Here is a 24778-nt window from a genome sequence, read left to right on the forward strand (position 1 = left end):
CCTATTGGACAGCTCTACGCAAGCTGAAGTCACTGAAGTCATCACACACAGAACCCTGATCCCATCCCAACTCACAACTCCAAATAAAACAACATGAACGACACCATAAATAATTCCCGTCTTCTTAGCTGTGATACACAGCATGTTGTCTTGCACTGTTCCTCCAGGCAAAGGAATATTTGAGAGTAATGGGGAGCGATATGTGAGGGAAGGAGGGAACCAAGCACCTCTGAATAAATAATAAACTGCTCATTTGTCTGTCGCTCCCTCCGCCACTCCGGGTAAATCCCTGACATCTCTCCTGCACACTCAAGCATCGCTCTTAAGGGCCTCCGCGGCAGCGCTGCTCTAATCCAATGGGCTGCTGCACAGACTCTGACTCTCCAGTCAGACAGGCACCAGCACATCCGCCATCTTCTCAAAGTTGATAAACTGCCTCGGACTGCCCCTCTGAAGCACTGAAATTACAGCGCTGAGCGTCATTCGCTCCTTACACACTTCAGACTTTGGCCGACCGTACGCTACTCAGGAAAAAAGTTACAACACACCGAATTGTGACTTTTTCATCTAACCACACCATATGTCCAAATGTTCGTGGACACCCCTCCTCAGATGGGCAAATGCATGCACTGCCAATAGAATAGGAGTCTCTGGAGTAGATAAATAAACATGAGCTTATTGGCACCATGCTGCCTAATGCCAGACGTGGGCTAGAGGGGTACAAAGCCCCCAGCATTGAGCTGTGGAGCAGTGGAAGTTGGGGAGCTGGGGAGGATGAGGTGGGGTGGTGATCATCCAACATCTTGATCTCACTATTGATTCAGCTCTTGTGGCTGAATGCAATCAAACCCTCACAGCAATGCTCCTCCAAAATCTAGTAGAAAGCCTTGCCTGGAACGAGCAGGTGTTCCAATACTTTTGTGTACTTACCTAGCCACCCATTTAACTGCTGATCTACACATTGATCTTCCAGCATTGCTGGTGGAATGGCCACTAGGGGGCCTGCAGAAAGACGTTAAGCATACATGCATACATACGTGAGGTCAATAAGCTGTATGATTATGATCATACGATTACATCTGTACGATTAGCATGTTCGTGCAGACCCCCTAGTGGTCATTCCCACAGCAATGCTGTGTTCACGACTTGCTGTAATATCCTAAAATTATTGCTGTAAAAAAGATCTGTAACAAGGCTTTCGTTCTTGTTGGATACGCTATGTTTTTCTCAGACAAAATAGCGATAAAACATGAGTAAATCGTCATTTTTAACTTCATTAGTTCTCTTTCATAAGAAATCATGTAGATAAGATATGCAGATATGCTCAAACAGAAGATTCTTTGGTTATTTTGGTCATGTGTGATATATCCTGGAAGGCCAGAGGACTCTCCATCTTCAAACACAGCCAATTCAGCTCACGAAGGCCTCGGCCATTAGCTGATTAATTGAACCAGGTGTGTTGGATGAGGTGGAGTGTTAAACCCGGCAGCGTGGCGGTCCTCCAGGACTAAAGTCTCCCACGGCTCTCATTCAGCACCCCGGCGAACAATTAGCTATTGATAGCAAAGACCGAACAACCTTCACTGCATCGAGCAGCCGGCATTCAGCTCTCCTTTTTTACGAACATTTTCCTGCACCTTTCCTCACAAAGCAAGAGACAAAAGGCAGAAATAGCAGGTCTGTGTTAATGAACTACTCGCTGAGACACATAGTGGAGGAAAGAATGCTAATTACAACAAGCTAGCATCTTAGCACTTAATTAGAATAGTGGATCATGGGCAATGGATGTGCACTAACCAGGGCTTCAGATGCAGATGAAAGCAAGGGTTGGGAGGCCCAGTTCGCTGCTTGAAGCCCTGTAAGAGGTGTATGTAAGGTGCATGTCAGTTCTCGGTGTGTTAGCGTGTGTAAGCTAAGCATCTCTCCACTCAGCAGATGTCCCTCCCACGCGTGTGGCAGCCGTTACAGGTGCATCCTGGGCCCCTACCGCCTCCCTGCACTCCATATAATATCACAGCCACAAAGGAGTTTACAAAACACTCCGCTAACTGCCAATTACAGCGAGCAAGCCACCGCCTGCACAGGCGCCTCTCTGCAACTCTCTGAAGGTGCAGTTCCCACGAGTGTGATGTGGATGTTGGGTTATTGTGAGAGTGCAGAGGAGAGATACGAGGAGGATGGTGAGAATATGAAAAATAGTATTTGTGATGTTTAAGATAGAGACACACACACACTCACACAGATATACACTCATATTGTGGTGTTGGGAGTAGACACTACACACACAAGGTGTTTCAGTGATATAAAATGACTCATTTTCCTGTTCTCACAACAAAAAATGTGTTTTTCCTGCTATATATATAATATATACACTATATGGACAAAAGTATTGGGACACCTGCTAATTCATTGTGTCTTCAAGGGTATTAAAAAGAGTATATCCTGCTTTTGTTGGAGTAAATGTCTCCACTGTCCAGGGAAGAAGGCTTTCTACTAGATTTTGGCGCATTGCTGTTGCTGTGTGGATTTGATTGCCTTCAGCCACAAGAGCATTAGTGAGGTCCAGATTGCTCTTCTGCACATTAGTGAAAGAACGGGAGGTTCTAAAGTGCTCACTGAACTCCAGCGTGGTTCTGTGTGTAATAGGAGACACCGCTGCACCAACAACAACCAGTCAGCTGGTGAAATTTCCTCCCTCCTAGATCTTCCTCCATCAGCTGTGAGTAGTGTCATTATTATCGAACAGTGGAAGCGTTTAGGAGGAACAGCTCAGCCACCGAGTGTCTGTCAGACCACGTAAAGTTACTGAGTGGGGTCAGGGCCGAGTGCTGAGCTCAGAGCACAGTGCAGACTCCATAACTGCAGAGGTCCAAATCTGCTGTTAGAGCTGCATGAATATGCTGTATGTGTCCCAATACTTTTGTCCGAATATTGTATCTCTGTTTAAAATCATTAAACCTAAAAAAAAACTAAGCAGATCATTAAAACAGCTCTGACTGAGAACGGCTAACACTGTTAGTGACTGTGAAATGCCAACACGAGTACTTCAGAGAGAGAGAGAGAGAGAGAGATAGAGAGAGAGAGAGAGAGAGAGACAGAGAGAGAGAGAGAGAGAGAGAGAGAGAGAGAGAGAGCTAAAGAACAATAAAGAAAGAGAGAGAGAGAGACTGAAAAGTACCTCAAAAACATTTCACTCAGAACTATTCACATTGGGAAGCTGATGATGTAAACAGCCTGTGACCAAAATCAATCCAGACCATCAATCACTGTCTCGTAAGCTCACGGGGTTAAAAAAACAACAAGATTTTTCAACATAAAAAAACTCATTATAGATTAAATGTGCTCGCTCAGGTTTTTTCCATTCGATAGAACACATTAAAAAACATAACTTCAGTTTCCAACAATTTGTGGCCACCACACAGGAGACTCTTTAAGGTGAGGTGAGCAGGCATCTGCACAGGTTCAGCAGTTAGCAGGCTAGGTACCGTACATACTGCTCACACTGGACCTATAAAAACACCCCTGTCCCAGATAACACCCAACCCAGGAGAGCCATCTGCTCCAGAGCTGGAGAGCGTTCTTTACAGGGCTGTTGAAAGATGATGAGGAGGCCTCGGTCAACAACAAGCCATTAGGAGTATGTGCTGAAGACACATGTGCAGTACATGTCCAAAAGTTTGTAGACGATTGCTCGTCTGACAATCTTCTGAAATCAAGGGTTTGTTTCCTGCAGTAACATCAACTTCTACTGTTCTGGGAAGGATTTATATTAGATTAGGAACATTGCTGTGAGGATTTGATTGCATTCTGCCACACAAGAGAATACTGTGAGGTGAGGTGCTGATGCGGGATGAGTAGTTCTGCCACTCCAACGACAGCAGATGGAGGTTTTTCACTGTACACAACACATCCCAATGCTAGGGGGCTTTATACACCTCAAGCGGATGCTTGGTATCGGGCATAGTGACCTCCGGCTGATGTGCGGCTGCTCCAGTGTGTCTCGTTCTATTGCAGATGCTTTTCTATGGTGATTATACAAGCTGTTTAAAGTGTGTGTCTGGGTGTCTGGATAGTTTTAGGTAAAGTATACTAGAACATCAAGGCATCCATATGCTTTTTGTTCCAATTTGTAAGATTTAAGAGACAAAATCACTTCACGTCTTTATCTTTTCGACTTAAAAATAATCCCGAAGCATCCTTATTTCATATTTCTGAAACAAAACGGAGGATTTGTTCTCTGGAAAGAGAGGAAAAAAATCCACTTAGCTCTCACTCCTCCCCTACAATGGTCATATATCAAGTCCTGCTTTCTGCACTGCCATTTACTGCGGCTAGAGCCCAGAATACCGATGAACTGGTCAAATGACAATTGCGCAGCGATGATTTATACATAAGCTCCTTTCTGAATTCCCGCTGATAGCTCAGAATCGAGATGGAGAAGAGACATACCGCTGGATTACAGTCGAAAGAAACGGGAGAAAGGATGACGCGAGATGTTTGCCAGGATCCCAAAGAACGACATTGGGAAAAAAAGAGGCAAGAAAAATGGATTGAGATTTGGAGCAGCCTCTTTTAAAACCAGAACAAACATAAAATACACCCACCGCACTAATGCCTTTATGAGACAGCCAGGTGCACGCATGCGAGCCTTTTGTTGAAGAAAAGGCTTGTCTAAAGAGCATGCAAATAAAACCAAGATTCCTTGTTTTAGCCGCTTTGAAGTAATTCAAAAAAATGCAGGTTCAGGTGTAGCGGAACCAAAGCTAAGCAGCCCTCAGAGCTCTACAGGAGACTGAGGGGGGGCAGAAAGGTAGAAAAAAAAGAGGCATGAGGGAGGAAATAAAATGGAGAGGTATAAAAAGAGAGAGAAATAAGGGAGTGGATAAGAGAGAGAGAGAGAGAGAGAGAGAGAGAGAGAGAGCAAGATGAGGAACAACAAGAGAGAGAGTGATATGAGAGGGAGAGAGGGAGAGAGAGAGTGATATGGGGCAGAAAGGTAGAAAAAAAGAGAGGCATGAAGGAGAAATTAGAAAGGAGAGGTAAAAAAAGGTCGAGAGAAAAGAAAGAGACAGCAACATGAGGGGGAGACAGGAGACAGAGAGAAATGAGGCAGTGAAAGAGAGACAGAGAGAGAGAGCAAGGTGAGGGAGAGAGAGAGAGCGTGATATGAGATGGAGAGAGAGAGAGAGAGATGAGAGGGATAGTGAGCGTTATGAGAAGGAGAGATAGAGAGTGATATGAAATGGAGAGAGAGATATGGAGAATGATATGAGGGAGAGAGAGAGAGAGAGAGAGAGGTATGAGAGAGAGAGGCATGAGAGAGAGCGAGAGAGAGAGAGAGAGAGAGAGAGAGAGAGAGAGAGAGAGCGGCATGAGAGAGAGAGATGTTCACAGTACCTTGTAGGAGGACTCCCTTGTTTTTTCTGTAGAAGGGACTTCCCGGCCAAATTGGAGGACTGGACATGCTGAAGAGAAAAAATCAGACAGAAATATGATTACATTGTTACATACAGCTGTACAGTTCACCAATTCACTGTTCCACGTCCTAGCTCCGCCCACAAATGCATTCTTTCAAATTGAATGAGACGCCTTGCATCAGCTTAGCGATGTATTGAGCTGGACTACCCGGTTCCTGATCACTGAATCACTGAATCACTAAATCGCTGAATCATTAAATGACTTTTACACCACTGCAGTAAATGCAAATCACGCTATGAGCGCTCCCCTCATGGACCACCCCCTCATGGTCATCCTGGTTATGCTGGTCGACCAATGTTGCCACGCTGGTCATGGTGATCAACTAGCTTGGTCATGATGGGTGACAGGATTGGTCAAGTTGATCATGCTGCTAGACCATCTAAACTATCAAACTCACATTCAACATACTGGTCAAGACACAGTGGTTGGTGTAGTGTAGTGTAGTGTAGTGGGTAACAACACTGCCCCCTCTCTGTTGCAAACTAGAGTTCAATTCCCAGTTCTACATCAATACGAGGTCTTGGCCCAGACTCCTAACACTACATTCACCTACATGATTCAGGTGTCGGTCACTCTGGAGAAGAGCTTCAGCCAAATGCTGTAAAAACTGTCAGTGTAGACAGCGTGCCAGACACGGAGAGAGCATGTTTAGGCACCAAACGGCCTCGGTTTTACAACCACATGATTAAGAAAGCAGCACTTAACCACATAGAGCGCGACGCAATGTTTAGACATGATCATATAGTAAGCCGGTCATTATATTATATTTCCAAATGGACCCTTAGCAGCGCTAATCATTGCTTTTACTCTGTGAAATGACAAGCTTTGCTGATGTATTCGCCTGCAGAAGCCGAGCATACGGCTGCACAGTGGGGCACTCTTCAGACTGAATTACACCCTGCATTGGTCAGACTATTGTACAGAAATGAACTCAACGTCCAGGAAGACTGAGTCAGCTCTCAGCGCTCTCCGTCTCGGAAGAAAATGACATGTTTTTCCTGCAGTGTTTGTAAAGTAGCTGGAAAAAAAAGTAGGCCGATCGTGTTTGTGATGTGTACTTTAAATAATTGGGGTTTTGCGTTGCACGCTTGTAGCCTGTCATTAACGGAAACAGAGTCCGTCTCATAGCACATATTAAAACATTGATTTTTCGTACAAGAAAATCCTGAGAAATTGGAAAAATGGGGTCAGCAGGATTAACGCCTGAGCAGGAGGTGCTTTTTCCACAGCTGGGGGGCAGACTGCAGATGTTGAGGTATCCCTGGTGTGATTATAGAGAAGTGGCAGCTTGACCAGGTCTCTTTCTTTGTCTCTCCTTCCCCCCCCATCCCTTCACTCCCAGTAGAGTCATCCTGAGCAGATAACACTCAGACACTGGCTCTGTGATGTTCCCCCTTTTTAATCTTCTTACAGTATATTAACTAATTGAGAATTAGAACAAACAGAGGCAAAGGCTCAGGGCTTCCAGTGTATCTGTCTACACTGAGCCTGTAAAAGCCACAGCTCACACTCGTCAGCGTGCCGTCAGCCCAAAACTGATGAAAGCGGACGCTCCCTAAAGCACAGAGTGGTCCTGAGCTCCCTGGGTTCTTTGCAACGAACCCAACCCTCACTTATCCGCTCCAGCCTGTCACACGGCCAAAATTTAACCTGACACTTCCAAATCATTTACCGGAGAGGATAATGGAGCCTCTGCGTTTCTTTCTAGCTACTTTAATTACAACCTTCATCAGGACGTCTATCTGATTTTTGTTGGAGAGTGATTAAAACAAATCTTAGCGCCGCTCTGACACAGCTTGAGACGAACAACTTCATTAGCATACTAGTCGCCTAGCAACTAAAACATCTCTAACTTTTTTTAATCCAGATCCTTTCTATTCCTGCACCTGAAACTGGGTACGGGTTACTGTGCTTGCTGTCCACTAACATTTCACATTCCTGAGATTGCTGGTGGCTGGTTTCAGATGATCTAAGCTGGTCTTTGATGGTCAACATGGTTGGAAAGCTGGTCATCCAGGTGAAAACATACCCTGCACAGGTTCGGTTAGCTGGTTAAGCTGATTGCACAGCATACACTTTCATTTGAGATGGAAGGACTGGCAGGTTTACACTGTTATACGACTAAGATCCTTGAGGAACTTCTGGAGGTTTCTTAGTTTAAAACTGTGGAGGAACCTTTTAGGGTGCTTTGAGGAACCTTCAAGGAACCTTATTCTTTTAAAAATGTTTCTTAATGGCTCCTCAAAGCACCGTAAGAGCTTCCTCTACAGTTTCAAACGGAAGGACCTCCAAAGGTTCCTCAAGGATCTTAAATACTTAACAGTGGACTAGCATGACCAGCTTGATCAAGATCAAGCTGGTTTTCAAGCTGGTCATACTGGTTGACTAGTTGGGTCAACCAGGTCATACTGATGGAGCGTGGCCATGCTCTATATGCTTATCCAGTTTGGCCAGCATGAAATATCCAGTTATGTGAACAAATGACTAATTTATTGTACAATATATGGACATGATCTCATTTTTTTGTGTTTTTATTTTATTTATGTTCTATTTATTTAAGATATTTAAACATTTTTACAGTGATATTTCGGAATATTTATTTATGTTTTGAAGGAATAAATATTCCTAATAATTCTTAAATATTTTAAAGAATATTCTTAATAATTTAAAAAGGTCCACTGCTATTGGATTATTTTATTATCATGATATTAGTGGCATAAAATGATCCCAAAATGGGAATACTATTTTCAGCAGGGCTAAAAAAAAAAAAAAAAAAAAAGGGTTTAACAAATAAAAGGGGTTTTGATGCAGGATCTAAACTAAACTTTTCAGATCATCCAGATAATATATAGATTAAAATCTGCAAAATTATTATTTATTTTTTTTGTGGTGTCACAAAAACCTAAACCGAGAATATGCTACAGATGCAGCAGGCAGGTTTACACCCTTAACAATAGGCCGTGTAAATGTTTTTTTCAGTACAGGGAACTGTTATATGTAGAACCATGACAGCATAGAACGTCTTGAATGTTTAATTGGTTCTCTATATGGTTAGATGGCTCATCTTTGTGGTAGAAAACCTGTTGTTTATGGTTCAGAACCATGGTTGGCCCCAGCCAGTGTGCATTTCTAAATACAGGTTAACCTCTTAACACTCCAAGGCTTGTTACACACCAAGGTCTGCTATTCAGTCACTACAGGGACTTCTGTACAAACCGGTGGGGCTATTTTTTGGTAGTAGCTGGTGGTCCATAGGCTTCTTAAGAGGTTAAAGACCCTTTTCAAATGGTTCTGTCCCATATAGAACCCTTTTTCTTCCCTAAGAGTGTGGGTTGAAAAGGTTGGACTTCACTGATATCTTCTATTCTAAGGAAACATCAGCATCTCTTGGTTTGACTTTCTGATGTCCTCTGCATGTGCTGGCCTCTCCGCACTACAGCTCAGCAGAGCCAAACAGAGTGCTGGTGTTGATTTAAGCAATGCAGTCACCCCTGCCTCTTCTGCTGAAATAGAGGCTGCTCTGTCAGCTGAGGTATAGGGGCCAAGCCTCGGCTCCCTGAGGTGCTGAGTTCACCATGCCATCGCCGTTTCTCTCTCCCTCTCCCCCTCTCTCTCTTTCTCTCTCTCTCTCTCGATCTTAAAAATGCTGGCCGCTGTATATACTGCAAACGCACATATGCTTTGCATCAGGTTACATCTAGGGTATGTGTTGCCATGGACACCGCATGCCTTGTGATAGACGACCCAAGTCCTTTTTTTAATCAGCTGCAAGGACGGAAAAAAAATGCAAACAGCTCTTTATTGTTATTACGCTCCCTCCGTGCTGTGAGCATCATAAACGGGAATGGGCTCTGGAGCTGCAGTTATTTGGCCCCTGGTTTTGTCAGTAAAATTTTACACATTTAGAGGAGAGAACAATGAGGCGGCTAGTAATGGAATCCATGCCCGTGCTCCATGATACAGCGGGGCTATTGTTGGACTGAGATATGTACTAAAGGGTTGCAGTGCACTGGAACGAGCGGCATGAGCATGGTTACCAGCTAGCCCAGACTGGACAGAGAAAGGGCTGAGAGGAACCCTCGGCCCATTTGCTTGTGCATGCTCCAGTTGGAGTGGAAGGGAATGGGGCTGGTGCTTAAAGGTTCTTGCTAATCTATAAACAGCCATGTGAAAAAATGAGGACACCCCATGGAAACCTGTGTCTATTGTAAGATATTTAAACCTCCATTGAGAGAACTACACAAATAAAACTGAAGAAATGCCTTTTTATGAGGAAAAGGTTCGAACACCCCCACATTTATAACTGCTTACAATGTCTAAAAGCAGAATAACATGCAGGTGATCAGAACATGGTTAGAGAGGATTATTCTGGAGGAGTATGTCTTATTTAAACCTCAGATGTTTAGTCTGGTCTGCTCTTGATTGTTGAAGTGAGAGGTGAAGATCACCATCACGGCCAGATTTGAAGGCTGTAGATGCAGATGAGTCTGGAAGGGGGTTAAAAAGATCTCAGAACAGTCAGAAATCAGCCACTGTTCCACTGTCCACTAAATCATTTACAAGTGGAGGACATTTAAAACCACTGCCCTCATGGCCAGAAGAACAGAGACCACAAGATGAGTCAAGAAGCCTCCAACAATCCTAAAGTTTCATCACGGGACCTAAAGATTCTATATTGACATAAGTATTGGGACACTTGCTCATTTATTGTTTATTCTGAAATCAATCCTGCTTTTATTGTAAAAGTAACTGTCTCTACTGTCTCTAAGAAGGCTTTCTACTAGACTTTCAGAGCATTGCTGTGAGGATTTAATTGCATAAGCATTAGTGAGGTCAGGACGTCAGATGGTCACAGCCACACCTCATTCCCAATTCCCAGCTCATCCCAAAAGTATTGGATGGAGCGCCTTTATTCCAGAGAACTGCTTTACAGCTCCACAGGTTACAAGAAAATCTGACTCATTCTGATGGTAGATGCTGTACTTTGACATAGACAGGAGCTACCTGTAGGCCCAATTATGACATTTTAAGATTATTGGAGACCTCCCTCCCATGACAATCCGACTTGTGCAGTCTTAGTCACCTCAAACAATATCTTGGTCATGTTTTCCTCTTTCTTAGTAAAGGAACAGAACATCCATTGACTCAGAACTTCAAGGCTTCAGCATCTGTCCTCAAGCTGTTATCAGAAGTAGGCTCACAGGTTGTCTGAGCAGAGAGAGGCGCCAAAACGATTGTTTGTGATAATCGACCATATGCTACAGATGCAGCAATCAGAGATCAGGAAGTATAACACTGAGCGCTGAAAGAACACTGAAACCAGGCCAGTTTTGGTGCGAGAACTACAGGAGCTCCAGCCTGAGTCGAACAGAACGTCTCAGAAAATGTTAACAACTGCGTAACTGCGTTAACTGGCGAGACACCAGAGGGGCAAGCATTCTTCTGCTCTTGGGTTTCTACTTTTTTCACGCGAACCACATGTGCCACTGGCAGGACTCGTGCTGGGTCTACACCCCAGCTATTTTTAAAACTTCCCTGCTCTGCGGATTGGGCCCGTTAATGCAAAGGGCTTTGAAGGAACAGCCCGACTCACCGAGTCAAGCAGGACCGCTGAATTAATTTCCAAACAAAAGCCCAGCCCCCTTTTACTTGATTCCATAATCTCATTTCAAATCCTATTGCCCACTACTTTCTCTTTTTTACCCCTGCAATCACAATCCTCTTTAACTAATCTAGAGACTAATTGGTGCCAGCGCTGGTTCTACCTCCTGCTACTCGCTTTCACGTTTCACTTTTGTTTCCGGCGAGAGCTGCTGCAGCTTTCTCTTCCGAGCTCAGCGCTCACAATGGAGCCATTCTTGAGGCCGGAGGGGCTGTGGACACTGCACACAATTAGTGGAAGGAATTTTAGAGCAGAATCTTTGCAGACTTGGGAGGAGGAAATTCCCAAAGCTGAGAAATCACCCTGTGGTGCTCTCTGGACCTGACTTCAACTTTGACCTGGCCATGGAAAACCAAAGCTAGACTTTTGACTGACAAATAGTGGCATAATAAACTTGTAACCTCAGTAAAGAGTGTTTTGACCTTTGCACGGCTGTGATGAACCCATCTTTGTGGCAGCCCCCAGGAAGGAAGGAGAATAGGTTAAGAAGTCTCTAAAGGTGCTCTAAAAGTTCACCCGAACGAACAGAGGCATCAGAATCACAAGGAGGCAGAGGCCGAGGCTGAGGCTGTGTCTCGCAGAGGAATTAAATTCATGGAACCAGCTGGAGTATTTTCCATGGACCTTTCACAGGAAAAAGAGGCGGGCTGTTGACAAACTTCCAAAAGAACAAAAAAAGCCCCAAAGAACAATAAATCTGCAGAGACACGCTCCCATTCACTGCTTACCAGCACCCACAAAAGAGCCGTTACACTTCTCCTCTCTTTCTAATGCACCCAGGAGAAGAGGGGAGAGAAAAAAAAATCACATAGAATCACTGAGTTTATATAAGGAAACAATTGATCCAGTGCAGAGTTTCGTTCTGTGAATGCTAAACACAAAAATCCCTATTGATTCCACATCTATGAAACTGAATACAAAAAAAATGTTCTTTTCAGCATTTATGGCAGCGTGAAATGTGATCCGTGCAGGCCAATCAGTCTGCAGCTGCCGAGGAGCTAATGTGAGAACTGCGTCCTTGACTAGGAGTGAAGAGCAGGGGGAAGGAGAGCAGAGGAAAATTGTTGTGAAGGTATGAGAAAATAAGAGAAGAGAAGAGAAGAGAAGAGAAGAGAAGAGAAAAGGGACGAAAAGGTATGAGACAATATGAGAAGAGAAGAGAAGAGAAGAGAAGAGAAGAGAAGAGAAGGTTTAAGTAGATACAAGAAGAGAATAGAAGGTATATGAAGGTAGAAGAAAAGACAAGAAGAGAAGAGAAGAGAAGAGAAGAGAAGAGAAGAGAAGAGAAGGTATGAGAAAAGATAAGAGAATGTATGAGTGGATGCAAGAAGGGACGAAAAGGTATAAGACAATATGAGAAGAGAAGAGAAGAGAAGAGAAGAGTGGATAAGAGGAGAGGATAAGAAAAGAGAAGACATAAGAGAATAAGAGAATTTAAGGTATAAGTAGATACAAGAAGAGAAGAGAAGAGAAGAGAGGAGAAGAGAAGAGAAGAGAGGAGAGGAGAAGAGAAGAGAAGAGAGGAGAAGAGAAGAGAAGAGAGGAGAAGAGAAGGGAAGAGAAGAAAGGAGAAGAGGAGAGGAGAAGACACAAGAAGAGAATATAAGGTATGAGTAGATACAACAAGAAAAGATAAGAGATGAGGAGAGGAGAGGAGAGGAGAGGAGAGAAGAGAAGAGGAGAGAAGGTTTAAGTAGATACAAGAAGAGAATAGAAGGTATATGAAGGTAGAAGAAAAGACAAGAAGAGAAGAGAAGAGAAGAGAAGGTATGAGAAAAGATAAGAGAATGTATGAGTGGATGCAAGAAGGGACGAAAAGGTATAAGACAATATGAGAAGAGAAGAGAAGAGAAGAGAAGAGTGGATAAGAGGAGAGGATAAGAAAAGAGAAGACACAAGAGAATAAGAGAATTTAAGGTATAAGTAGATACAAGAAGAGAAGAGAAGAGAAGAGAAGAGAAGAGAAGAGAGGAGAAGAGAAGAGAGGAGAGGAGAAGAGAAGAGAGGAGAAGAGAAGAGAAGAAAGGAGAAGAGGAGAGGAGAAGACACAAGAAGAGAATATAAGGTATGAGTAGATACAACAAGAAAAGATAAGAGATGGGGAGAGGAGAGGAGAGGAGAGGAGAGGAGAGGAGAGGAGAGAAGAGAAGAGAAGAGGAGAGGAGAGAAGAGAAGAGACGAGAAGAGAGGAGAAGAGAAAAGAAAAAGAGAAGAGAAGAGAAGAGAAGAGAAGAGAGGAGAGGAGAGGAGAGGAGAAGAGAAGAGAAGAGAGGAGAAGAGAAGAGAGAAGAAAAGAGAAGAGAAGAGGAGAGAAGAGACAAGAAGAGAGGAGAAGAGAAGAGAGGAGAAGAGAGGAGAATAGAAGAGAGGAGAAGAGAAGAAAAGAGGAGAAGAGGAGAGAAGAGACGAGAAGAGAAGAGAGGAGAAGAGAAGAGAAGAGAAGAGAAGAGAAGAGAGGAGAAGAGAAGAGAACAGGAGAGAAGAGAAGAGAAGAGAACAGGAGAGAAGAGAAGAGAATGTATGAGAAGATACAAGAAGAAAAGAGAATTGAGAAGAACAGAGAACATGAGAGGCTTGAGTATGTATACACCAGGGAAAGCTGGCGGTGGGTATAAAAGCTTTATGATTTAACAAGGCCATTTCTGTATGAGGCCTTATGTGGAGGGCTGCAGTTTAGTAGTACTGAGGGACCAAGACAACCTGGGAGGTCAAACTCACAAAAACACACACATCACAGACTCATGAAAGCCTAAAGCAAAGTCTTGCACTTGCCCTGAGAGAGAACTGAGAACAAACGGCAGCACAAAACCAGGCGCGGAGCTTCTATACGCTAATGATGTGATTTATTTGCTTTATTTTTGCAGCTTTTCTTCTTTGCCCAGAGGACAGACAGGACAGCCATTCAGCACGAGCTGGAGGTCTGTCTTAGTGTGTTTGTGCTGTTTCCCCCCTCTTTTCTTTCCACTCTTTCAATTCATAGAGTCCCATTTAAAATTAATCTCCTAAAGCTACTGGACCTCCAGTTGTCATCTCCGATAATTCACGCGTCCGTGAATTTTTATGAAGACAGACAAAAGCAGGTACAGAAAAACCCTAAAATAGGCTGGAAGCCATCTGCTGTTGCCATGGAGAGTTGCGTGTTGCCAGGGCGATAGCGTATTTCTCTAGCGCTAATGGCCTGTCCTTTTGCCAGGCAACAAATAGCCCTGTGATGCAACTGCACCTGTCTCAGCTACGTGTTACCATGGAGGCGTTCCTGTTGCCATGGTGACCATCACGCTAATAACCTTGCAAGGGCAAACATGCAGTAGGACTCGGAGGGCCTCAGCTGTTCCACCTGTTCTCTCTCTCTCTCTCTCGCTCCCGCTCTCTCTCTGCACTGTTAGTGTGTTGAGGAATGTGGATGTGTCTGGGCCTGCATTTCACTACTCCTTTAATCAGCATCCAGCCTCTGTCTCTCTCCCTCTTCCTCTCTCCCCTCTCTGTCTACTCAATGGCTTACTTTCTTTCTCCTCTTGCTCCATCACTCTCTCTCCCCTCTCTCTGTCTCTCTTTCGTTCTCTATCTCACCATTTATCATTTTTCTCTCTGCCCCTCTCTTGTCCCTTCTTTTTCATGCTTTTGTTATAAATTATATATATATATAACCCACCCCTTCATAACTCGTAACCCCAGCACTAGTAAAGCGCCTGTCACTTGGAGAGTAAGGTCTTAACACACTTCTCCTCCAATCCATGCTAAGCCAGCCACCGTCTCTTTTCAAACTGCCAGGCAGACGAGCCCAGCTCCAACCACCAGCTAACAGACGCCAACTACCCACCCGGAGAGAGCACAGCCAATTGTGCTCTCTCTGAATCCGGCTGCTGATGGCAAAGCAGCATGGTTCAGGATTCAAACTTGTGACTTATTTGTTCTCTCTCTCTCATCTCTCACTCCTCTCGCACATTCTCTCTTTCTCGCTTTCTTCCTGTCTGGTTCCCCTCTCTGCCCCTTCCTGTCCCTGTCCTCTCTCTCTCTCTCTCTCTCTCTCTCTCTCTCTCTCTCTCTCTCTCTCTCTCTCTCTCTCTCTCTCTGCATTTCTCCTCTCTTTATTGCTCTCTCTTGCCTTTCTCTCGTCTTCCTAACTCTTCTCTCTCTCTCTCTCTCTCTCTCTCTCTCTCTCTCTGCATTTCTCCTCTCTTTATTGCTCTCTCTATTCTCTCGTCTTCCTAACTCTTCTCCCCTTCATTCTCTCTCTCTCTTTCATTCTCACTCCTCTCCTCTCCCACATTCTCTCTCTCTCTCTCTCTCTTCTACTTTCCCTTTTTCTTCCTCTCTGCCCTTTCCCTTACTCCACTCCATCTCTCTCTCTCTCTCTCTCTCTCTCTCTCTCTCTCTCTCTCTCACTCTCTCTCTCCTTTCCCTTTTTTCTCTCTCTTTTCTCCTTCTCTCTCTCTTCCTCTCTGCCCTTTTCCTCACTCCTTCGTCCTTCCTTCGTCTTCTCCTCATACTCACTGTCTCTCTCTGTCTCTCTGTCTCTCTGTCCCTCTCTCTCTCTGCATTTCTCCTCTCCTTATTGCTCTCTCTTGCCTCTCTCGTCTTCCTAACTGTTCTCCCCTTCATTCTCTCTCTCTCTTTCATTCTCACTCCTCTCCTCTCCTCTCCTCTCCCACATTCTCTCTCTCTCTCTCTCCTTTCCCTTTTTTCTCTCTCTTTTCTCCCTCTCTCTCTCTTCCTCTCTGCCCTTTCCCTCACTCCACTCCATCTCTCTCTCTCTCTCTCTCTCTCTCTCTCTGTCTCTCTCATGTCCCATTTCCAAACACTAACGTTGCGATGAAACAACCAACACTTTAAATTTGGTTCACCCTCCTCCTAATCCTGCTCTACTGTAAGTGTTGCTGGCTCGACGGCTCCAGCATCCAAATCCCAACAAATCTGCAAGTCCGGCTCCTCGACTAAAACCCAACTTTTCTGGCCGGCCGTTATTGTGGTGCGATCTTTCAGCGGTGAGAAAATGAAGCCGGGGTCCATTTAAAGCCGATCAAAAAGAGGAAGAGAGCGGAGAGTGGCCGCATATGACTCAGCTGATTTGTGTGAACCCGAGGAATGCTATAAAAAGCTCCATTCTGCTTCCTGTGAGCCGCAGTGGCCAGATAAACACTTTATTACACGCTGCTACATGCAGATCCACCATCTGGCCTGAGAGCAGGAGAGGAAGCCGAGCCACTGTGTGTCCCCGCACACACACTCATACATATCCACACTAAACAACCAGCTCCAAAGAACATTAGCATGATAGACAAACATAAACAAAAATAAGAGCACTTTAGATAAACATCCCCAGAGCTAAGTACACACACAACAAACCCCTGTAAGGAGCTGGAATGAGGGCTTGTAAGCCAGTCCTGATACTGGAGTTGGGTTAGGGGTGGGTGATATGACCACAACAATTATAATCACAATAAACCACATAATGATACATTTTCTGAGCGTATTGTGGATGCTACCAATACTTTAACAGCAGGTTCCTGTTATAATGAGTTTAGATGGGGCTCATAAGCTGTACAGTATTTACATACACTCTGGTGCCTAAGGGTGTGTTCTGGATTTTATCATATCTTCATAAACTCGCCTTTAAAGGCACCTGCCTATAAGATAATCCACACATGTCTTATATATTGACATATATTGGTAACAGGGTGAATGGAGGCTAACAGAGAAACAGATGGACTATGGATGCTGCTCCATCACTGATGCTGTGAGATGTTATTGCGAGTCCGATGAGTGTTAAAATAAAGTATTGCCCAAAAAAATTATAAAAAAAAGTACAGAAAAGTTCAGGGGGAAACAGCTTTTTGCCACTACCCACTTTGGACAATAGCTACCAGTGAAAGCTTTAAAAGCAACTAAAACATCTCTATTTAGATTTTGATGTTTTCATAGAAATGATTAGTTAATTTTAGGTACATTTGGTTTTACGTATAACATCTTATTCAAAGCTATCAAATCAGATCTATTGTTGTCTATTTTATTTAGTTTAATCAGTTTTTCCATTTCTTATTCATCTTATTTTTATTACTACTACTATTATAATTTCCCCCTATTTTTTAAATACAATTTCATATTTTTTATATTTCTTTTATTCTTTTATTAGTTTTATTGTTTAATACTGTTTTGTATTGTCTTCTGTTCTCAAGCACCTTGAGCTGCACTCTCTGTATGAAAAGTGCTAAAATGTTAATAACAAGAATAATAATAATAATAATAATAATATATTTATTATTTATTTACAAAAGTGGTTTATTAATAAGTTTTTATATATTAAGTTATTATTATTATTATTATTATTAGTATTATTATTATTTACAAAAAAGTATAAAGCAGACTCCACTGTAAGGATTTTTTGAGAACCAGTGTTTTTTTCCATGGCAAAATTATTCTTTTTGTTTATAAATGAAGAATTGTTCCATATTTCATATTTTTATCATACACCACTCAAAAAAAAAAAAAAGAAAAAAAAAAAAAAAAACCAGAATATGCAACTTCCATTCCTGCAGCAGTTCACCTAGGCACTGACGTTTTAGTAGGTGACCTCAATGAGCGTCGCTTTGTCGAGCTGCAGGGATTTTTGCACTGACGAGGCAGCGGCACGCTGGGCTCTTTTCTTACTGCTGATCACTGAAAACTGGAGCAGTGTGAAAACAGCTCACGTTTCAGAAGGATGAATAAAACAAATGCAAATCCAAATGCAAAACACACTCCTCTCCCACCTCCTAACACTACCTCTTCTCTGTTCCCGTCCCAGACCTCCAATCCTTATCCAAAACACTTGTGTACAATTTTGCATTGTTTGAAAATCGATTAAAATGAGTAGAAGAGAAAAAAACGGGTGATGCTTTTTTTTTCTGCTGTCAGCCAAGCCAACATAACTCTCATTAAACAGCAACAAAACACACTTAAAGCAGCCAAATCAATTTCCAGTTAAAATCAGATCAACAGTAGGTGGGGTTTTAGGGGCACATTAAAAAATTAGGTTTCTGTTGGCCACACAGTATAAATGACACTTTTCTATTGGCCACACAGTGTAAAGGGCCCTCTGCTACTGCTCACACAGTGCAAAGGCCACTTTTCTATTGGTCACACAGTGTAAAGAGCATGTTCCTATTGGCCACACAGTTTAAATGGCTCATTTCTATTAGCCACAAAGTGTACAGGGCACTCTGCTACTGCTCACACAGTGTAAAGGGCACTTTTTTCTATTGGTCAAACAGTGTAAAGGGCACTTTTTTCTATTGGTCAAACAGTGTAAAGGGCACTTTTTTATGAACCAGAAAGTGTACAGGGCACTTTTCTATTGGTCACACAGTATAAAAGGCACTTTCTATTGGACACACAGTGTAGAGGGCACTCTGCTACTGCTCACACAGTGAAAGGGCACTTTTCTATTGGCCACACAGTGTAAAGGCTTTTCTATTGGTCAAACAGTTTTAATGCCACTTTTCTATTGGCCACACAGTGTAAAGGCCACTTTTCTATTGGTCAAACAGTTTTAATGCCACTTTTCTATTGGTCAAACAGTGTAAAGGGCACTTTTCTATGAACCAGAAAGTGTACAGGGCACTTTTCTATTGGTCACACAGTATAAAAAGCCCTTTCTATTGGTCACACAGTGTAAATAGCACTTTTCTATTGGTCACATAGTGTAAAGGGCACTCTGCTACTGCTCACACAGTGTAAAGGCCACTTTTCTATTGGTCAAACAGTTTTAATGCCACTTTTCTATTGGTCACACACTGTAAAGGCCACTTTTCTATTGGTCAAACTGTTTTAATGCCACTTTTCTATTGGTCACACAGTGTAAAGGGCACTTTTCTACTGGTCATGCAGTAGGGCAGTAACTTCAGCCTTTTTTAAATGGGCCCGTCTGGTGTCTCTGAACTGTTTGGGCTACAGCCACGTAGCCTGTCAGAACTGCCCAAACTAAAAGCTAATAAAGCTTCAAATCCCTCCGTTGTACACACTATGCACTGGAAGCGAGACTCTGAAATTTGCTTTAAAATGTGTGCAGCTTCTTACTTCCCTTATATGCCTAAGCAACACCTCATCCCTCCTCCGCACTTGGCCCTTTCCCCCTCCCTCCCTCCAGCGCTGTAACTAGAGCTGTCTGATTTGATTCAGCCTCTTTAGAAACACCTATCTCCATTTCCTCTCTCCAGCCACCCAACTGCCTGCCCATTTGTTCCATAGCCTTTGTTAAGGATGATATGCCAGTTTAGGTTTTACAGTAAAGCAATTATTCTGTCTTGCACAGTCGAGTGGCTGGGAGCGTGCGGACCTGTTAGCTGGATCTAAATGAAATGAAGCGGCGAGGCAGCAGCAGCAGCACCTCAGAAAGCCCAGCGCCGGGCGGCTCTCTGACAGCTCCGCTCAGCCTTTCTCTGCCTGCAGACACGGGCGCTAACACGGCCTGTTAGCGCACACACGAGAGAGGGAGAGAGAGAGAGAGAAAGAGAGAGAGAGAGAGGCGGAGAGGTATGAGGATCGATATCGTCAGCCAGGCACTTGCTTACCTTTGATATGCCTGAGGAGAGGTGGGAGGCGTGGTGAACACTTGGGAGTAGGGATGATAAGGCGTTTTCTTCAGCGCCTGGATGAGATTGTGTCTGTATTCTGGGTCTATGCACCACAGGGAGCCCTTACCGATACTCTGCAGAGAGAAAGACAGAAAAGTACAAACACCGCCAGTCAGGGCAGACATACTACTACAGCAACATCTCGACCAGAGGCTAGTCTAAAGAGAGGCGAGTACAGGAATGCGTGGTCAGAAGTGGTCAAGCTTTCTGGGTTTGTGTTTTTGAGATCAAATAACAGCAGATCCCTCAATCCAATACCTAATATTATTCCAGACTCAGTAACATAGGGGTGTTTTCCAGACTCGGCAAGAGTGGCAGAGTTGAGGTGGATTTGTTAGACATGGAGTGCCATTAGGGAGCAATCACACACTTACACAAATAAAGGTTCTGCACTCAAACATCTTGTAGCAATGCACTGAAAGGTTCTCTTAGGGAAGCAAACATGGTCTTCTATGGCACACACCTTCTTCAGCAGTGTGAAAAGAAGCTTTTTGAAGAACCTGTATGACGAACGTCCACATAATGTAATATGTGGACCTGTTAAAGGTTAGAGGCAGGAAAAATAGTCCTGAAATTTTGATGTGGAGGTTCTTCAAGCATTAAAAAAGTCCTTAAAGAACCGCCAATTACATTTTAATGAGGATAAAAATGCTTTTTTAATAGCATTGCTTAAAAAAACCCTTTGTTGTCAATAAGGTAATATTTTTTCAGACAAGAATGAATTATAACCTTGGACTAAATTGCAGCACCAATGGTGAAGCCTTTTAGTCTAGACCTGGGCTTAATCTAAGTCTAGGAAACTGGCCGTCTGGGAGCTGATAACAGTGACAGTTACTCCTACATTCCTATATATTCAGATATCCAATTACCTTTGTTATTCTAGACTCAGTAACACAGGAGTTCTTGTGAAAGCTCTTAGGGTGATTTGTTAGAGTGTGAGAGCCACTGGGGACCAACTAGTCACACAAGTGAATCTGGCACAGCTGATTGATGATCCACCAATCAGGACACACTTACCACGACAGCAACACCTCACTTCCAAGCTAGTGTAAAGAAAAGCGGCTAGAAGAATGCGTAGTTGAAAGTGATTTCAGGCTTTCTAGGTTTTCACATTTTCAAATCAAATAACAATAACTCCCATTTACATTCCCAAATATTCCCCAAAATTCCCCAATAACTCTTGCTATCCCAGACTTAAAAACACAGGAATGTTAATAAGAAGCAAACAAGCCCTTGCAAGAGCTCTTGGAGCAGCATACAGGGTAATCTGCTGGAGTTTAAGTGCCATTATTCTTAGAAATAAGGGTTCTTGGCTTGGATGGTTCTTGGAAAGCCCTTAATTGTAGAGGTTCATTAAGCTGTCTTCACATTTGCACATTCTTTGCACAGGTTTATTATTCTGTCATTAATCTTAATGCAGTAATTACTATGACGTATTTGCTCAGCACAGTTTCTTGGAGTCCCACAGGGTTCTATTTTAGGGTGTATGAAACTGATGTAAATAATGACTACTGCAGTTATAAGGGTAAAGAAATCAAGTATAGACCTATATACAGGGTTTTATGGAACATTCCACTGAAAGGTGCTTTAGCAAAACCAAAACTTGTCTAGTCATGGTTTTATATTAATCTAGAAGTTCAAAGAAGGTGTGGTCAGAAAGGGTCTTCCAGATCCAGTTGCCCGTATCTACCCAATATCCAAAAACCCTGGTTATTCCAGACTGAATAACACAGAACAGGCACTTTTCATTCAGGGTGATTTGGTAGAGTTTGAGTGCCATTAGGGGGCAACCAGTCAAGCAAGTACATCTGAAACAGTAAAGCTAATTTATGATGCTCATTTTTCTTATAGAGCGTAATCAACTTCCTGCATTCAAATTTACTCCTCTTCAACCGCCTGAACCGATGCATTTACGGCCCTCACTGCATCATCAGCTATGATAAGCATGTTTGTGAGGCACAATTATGTGTAATTTGAAGTGCACACGATTCATATGCAGCCTATATTTCTCACAATTTCACATTCTTTGCGGAGAAGAAACTGAAGCTCAAAATGAAAGTCTGCGTAAACTTCTGAACTTTTGCTTCAGCTGGCCGTGAAAAACTCAAAACGCATACAGCCCTGAAAAGCTCACGCTCAAAACTATGCAGCCTGGAGCGTTAATAAACCCTAGCGTCTGAAGCGCTCCATGTGAGTATCCCTCCGCATGATTCTGTCCTCTGGTGTCAGAGACAGCAGCCACTTTCACTGTCACTCAAAAGAGTGTCACAGAGCGTCCATCACCGGGGCGAGGATGGTTCTGTATTCGAGATGTGAAATAACCTATCAGACATGACAAAGCGCCATTTCTCCATTACGCCGAATTGCTAGGCTAATGATTTGCACTGGCGATGAGATAAGGCAGATTCTGCTCCGTTTACCGCTGAGCACCAAAGGAAGAAATGAGTTCCCTGCCACCGGCCTCAGCGCGGCCTCCTGGCTGCCTTCGATTGATGGTGAAAAATGAAATGGAAAAAAGCAATAAACTTGCTCACCATGAAAAAAAACCAAACAAATAAATAAATAAACGAGACATGCAAAACAGGCCGTGCGCAGATGTCCGTGCATATGTATGCTTCCTAGACCTGTTTGACAGACTCAGCATTTTCTAAGAGGAGATGGGAGAGGATGCACTTGAGGGATAAATTAATTTTGCAGATAGATCTGATGCGCAACGAGGAAACAGCAAAGTGCCACTCTAATTAAGTCCGCCCGAGAATAAGCTTGAGAAATGTAAGACACCTTATTGATTAGGGATTCACCGATTGGAGAACTGTGGGCCTTTGCTGATAATTGATGTTTCTGTGTCTGTGGATGCAGTGACAATATTAGTGTACACCCTTACTGCTGACTCTCTGAACCCTACAGCAAAACAGTACTTCAGCTTTTCACATCACTCGGTTCAATTGTGAACATCTATAAACCACTGAGGTAGCACTGGCTAAGACACTGGAAGTACACCAAGGAAACATAAAGGTAGTGATGAGTCATAGTGAAAACACCTGAGACTACCTTAAGCTGCACCCATTGCTGACACAGATGTGCAAATGCACACAAACGCACAGCCTGTCGAGTCTAATAATAGATCAACCTATTGGCACCATGCTTCCTAATGCCAGGCGTGGGCTAGAGGGGTATAAAGCCCCCATAGCAATGAGCTGTGGAGCAGTGGAAGAACTATGTTCTCTGGAATGATGGGTGGTGCTCTACTTATTGGGCAGTGGTGGCTCAGCGGTTAGAGCGCCGGGATATCGATAACAGGGTTGTGGGTTCGATTCCCGGGCTCGGCAAGCTGCCACTGTTGGGCCCTTTACCCTCTCTGCTCCCCGGGCGCTGGAGTTGGCTGCCCACCGCTCTGGGTGTGTGTGTGTACTCACTGCCCCTAACACGTGTGTGTGTGTGAGTGTGTGTTCACTACCAGATGGGTTAAATGCGGAGGACACATTTCGCTGTACAGTCCACACTGTACAGTGACGAATACGTACGTGCACCTTAATACTTATTGGATGAGTTGGGGAGTTGGAGATGAGGTGGTCATCCAACATCCTGACCTCGCTAACGCATTTGTCACTCACAAGTCCTTGCATGAGCTCTTGGAGCATACAGGGTGTTCTGCTGAAATTTAAGTGGCATTATTTGAAGAATCTGGTAGAAAGCCTTCTTCCCTGGACTGTAGAGACAGTTACTCCAACAAAAGCAGGATCAACTCGTTTTGATACCCTTGATTCCAGAAAGAACAATGAACGAGCAGGTGTCCCAATACTTTGCCCATATGGTGTAATATAATATACCATAATATACTAATATTATATAATATCGTTGGCCACACACACCCCACATAAAAAATACTTTGCTCTTTACAATTAGTCGAAATTTCAAGATGAATGGACCAATAGTATTTCTATTGGCCCTATTGGTTCTACTGGTCACCAGCATGATATACAGACAATCTGCTGTATGCAAACATTCTGATGTGTGAACAAAGGTGAGTAGAGATCCATGGTCCCGACCCAGTTTTTTTTTTTTAACTACTCAGATCTGATTGAAGTCTTATGATAAGCGATGGCTGACACTGATCCAGTCTTTGTTATTTTCACTCATAACACAGTTACAAAGTTTAGGTAAAATATGTCTTGTTGGTGTCAGCCCCTTGGTATTGCGCCCATCCCCGGGGCGATTCCGAGGCGCCGCCCACTGGCCCGATTAAGGATATCGCCCTCGTTCGTGTTCATGTGTTTGATTCATTGAATCGATTCATGTTCGTTTGGTTCATGTGTTTCACCTGGGACTGGGGGTACTTAAGGAGCCTCAACTCCATGGTTCAACGCCAAGAATTGTATCGTTTGGTACCTTGAGGTTGCCCGAGAGGTTCCCTGTACTACTACAGGTGTGTTAAGGTTAGCTTTGGCTTTTAGGTTTGGTCGCCTTGCCGTTTTGTCTAGTTGCTGGTTCCCCAGCTCTCCTTGTCTAGTTATTGAGCTCTGCTCTATTGCCCGCTCAGCTCCCAACTCCTCCCAGTCCCAGGTCTGTTATGTTCGCCCTTTGTGTTGTCATGTTTTTGCCCTTTCATTGCTGCTCATGTTTTTCATACTCTATGCGAAAAACTCGTACTTAATATTAACATACAAATATATACCATATGCTAATATCACATCTTTCCAGGACGGACAGACCTTTTTAGCAAAGAATCACATTTCCTTCAGAAGCAGTAAAGGCCTGTATTTTTAGATCAAACTGACACTGTCTGCAAAATTAGGTTGTCAACTTTCCATCAGCAAGTTTTAATCCATATCTGGGCTTAAAGCAAGGACACGCCATGAAATTCACTCCTAAGACATGATATACAGACAAACTGCAGTATGCTGATCCAGTTTATTTAGTACTCAGATCGGATCTGATTGGAGTCTAATGTTACGCAATGGCTGATACTGATCCAGTTTTTGCTTTCCATTCATAATACAGGCACAAAGTTTAGGTAAAATATGTC

At 43.4% G+C, this 24778-nt stretch overlaps 1 protein-coding gene across 1 annotated transcript in view; it reads right to left on the reverse strand.

The window, feature by feature from the left end:
- Positions 1–24778, reverse strand: part of foxn3 (forkhead box N3) — a 134413-nt gene that overhangs the window by 45856 nt on the left and 63779 nt on the right. The window contains exons 3-4 of the mRNA XM_072689036.1: positions 19690–19826; positions 5398–5465 (exon numbers count right to left, since the gene is read on the reverse strand). Coding sequence (XP_072545137.1) covers positions 5398–5465; positions 19690–19826 — 205 coding nt within the window. The remainder of the gene's footprint in view (positions 1–5397; positions 5466–19689; positions 19827–24778) is intronic.

Source organism: Salminus brasiliensis, chromosome 10, assembly GCF_030463535.1.
Source record: "Salminus brasiliensis chromosome 10, fSalBra1.hap2, whole genome shotgun sequence".
Lineage (NCBI taxonomy): Eukaryota > Metazoa > Chordata > Actinopteri > Characiformes > Bryconidae > Salminus > Salminus brasiliensis.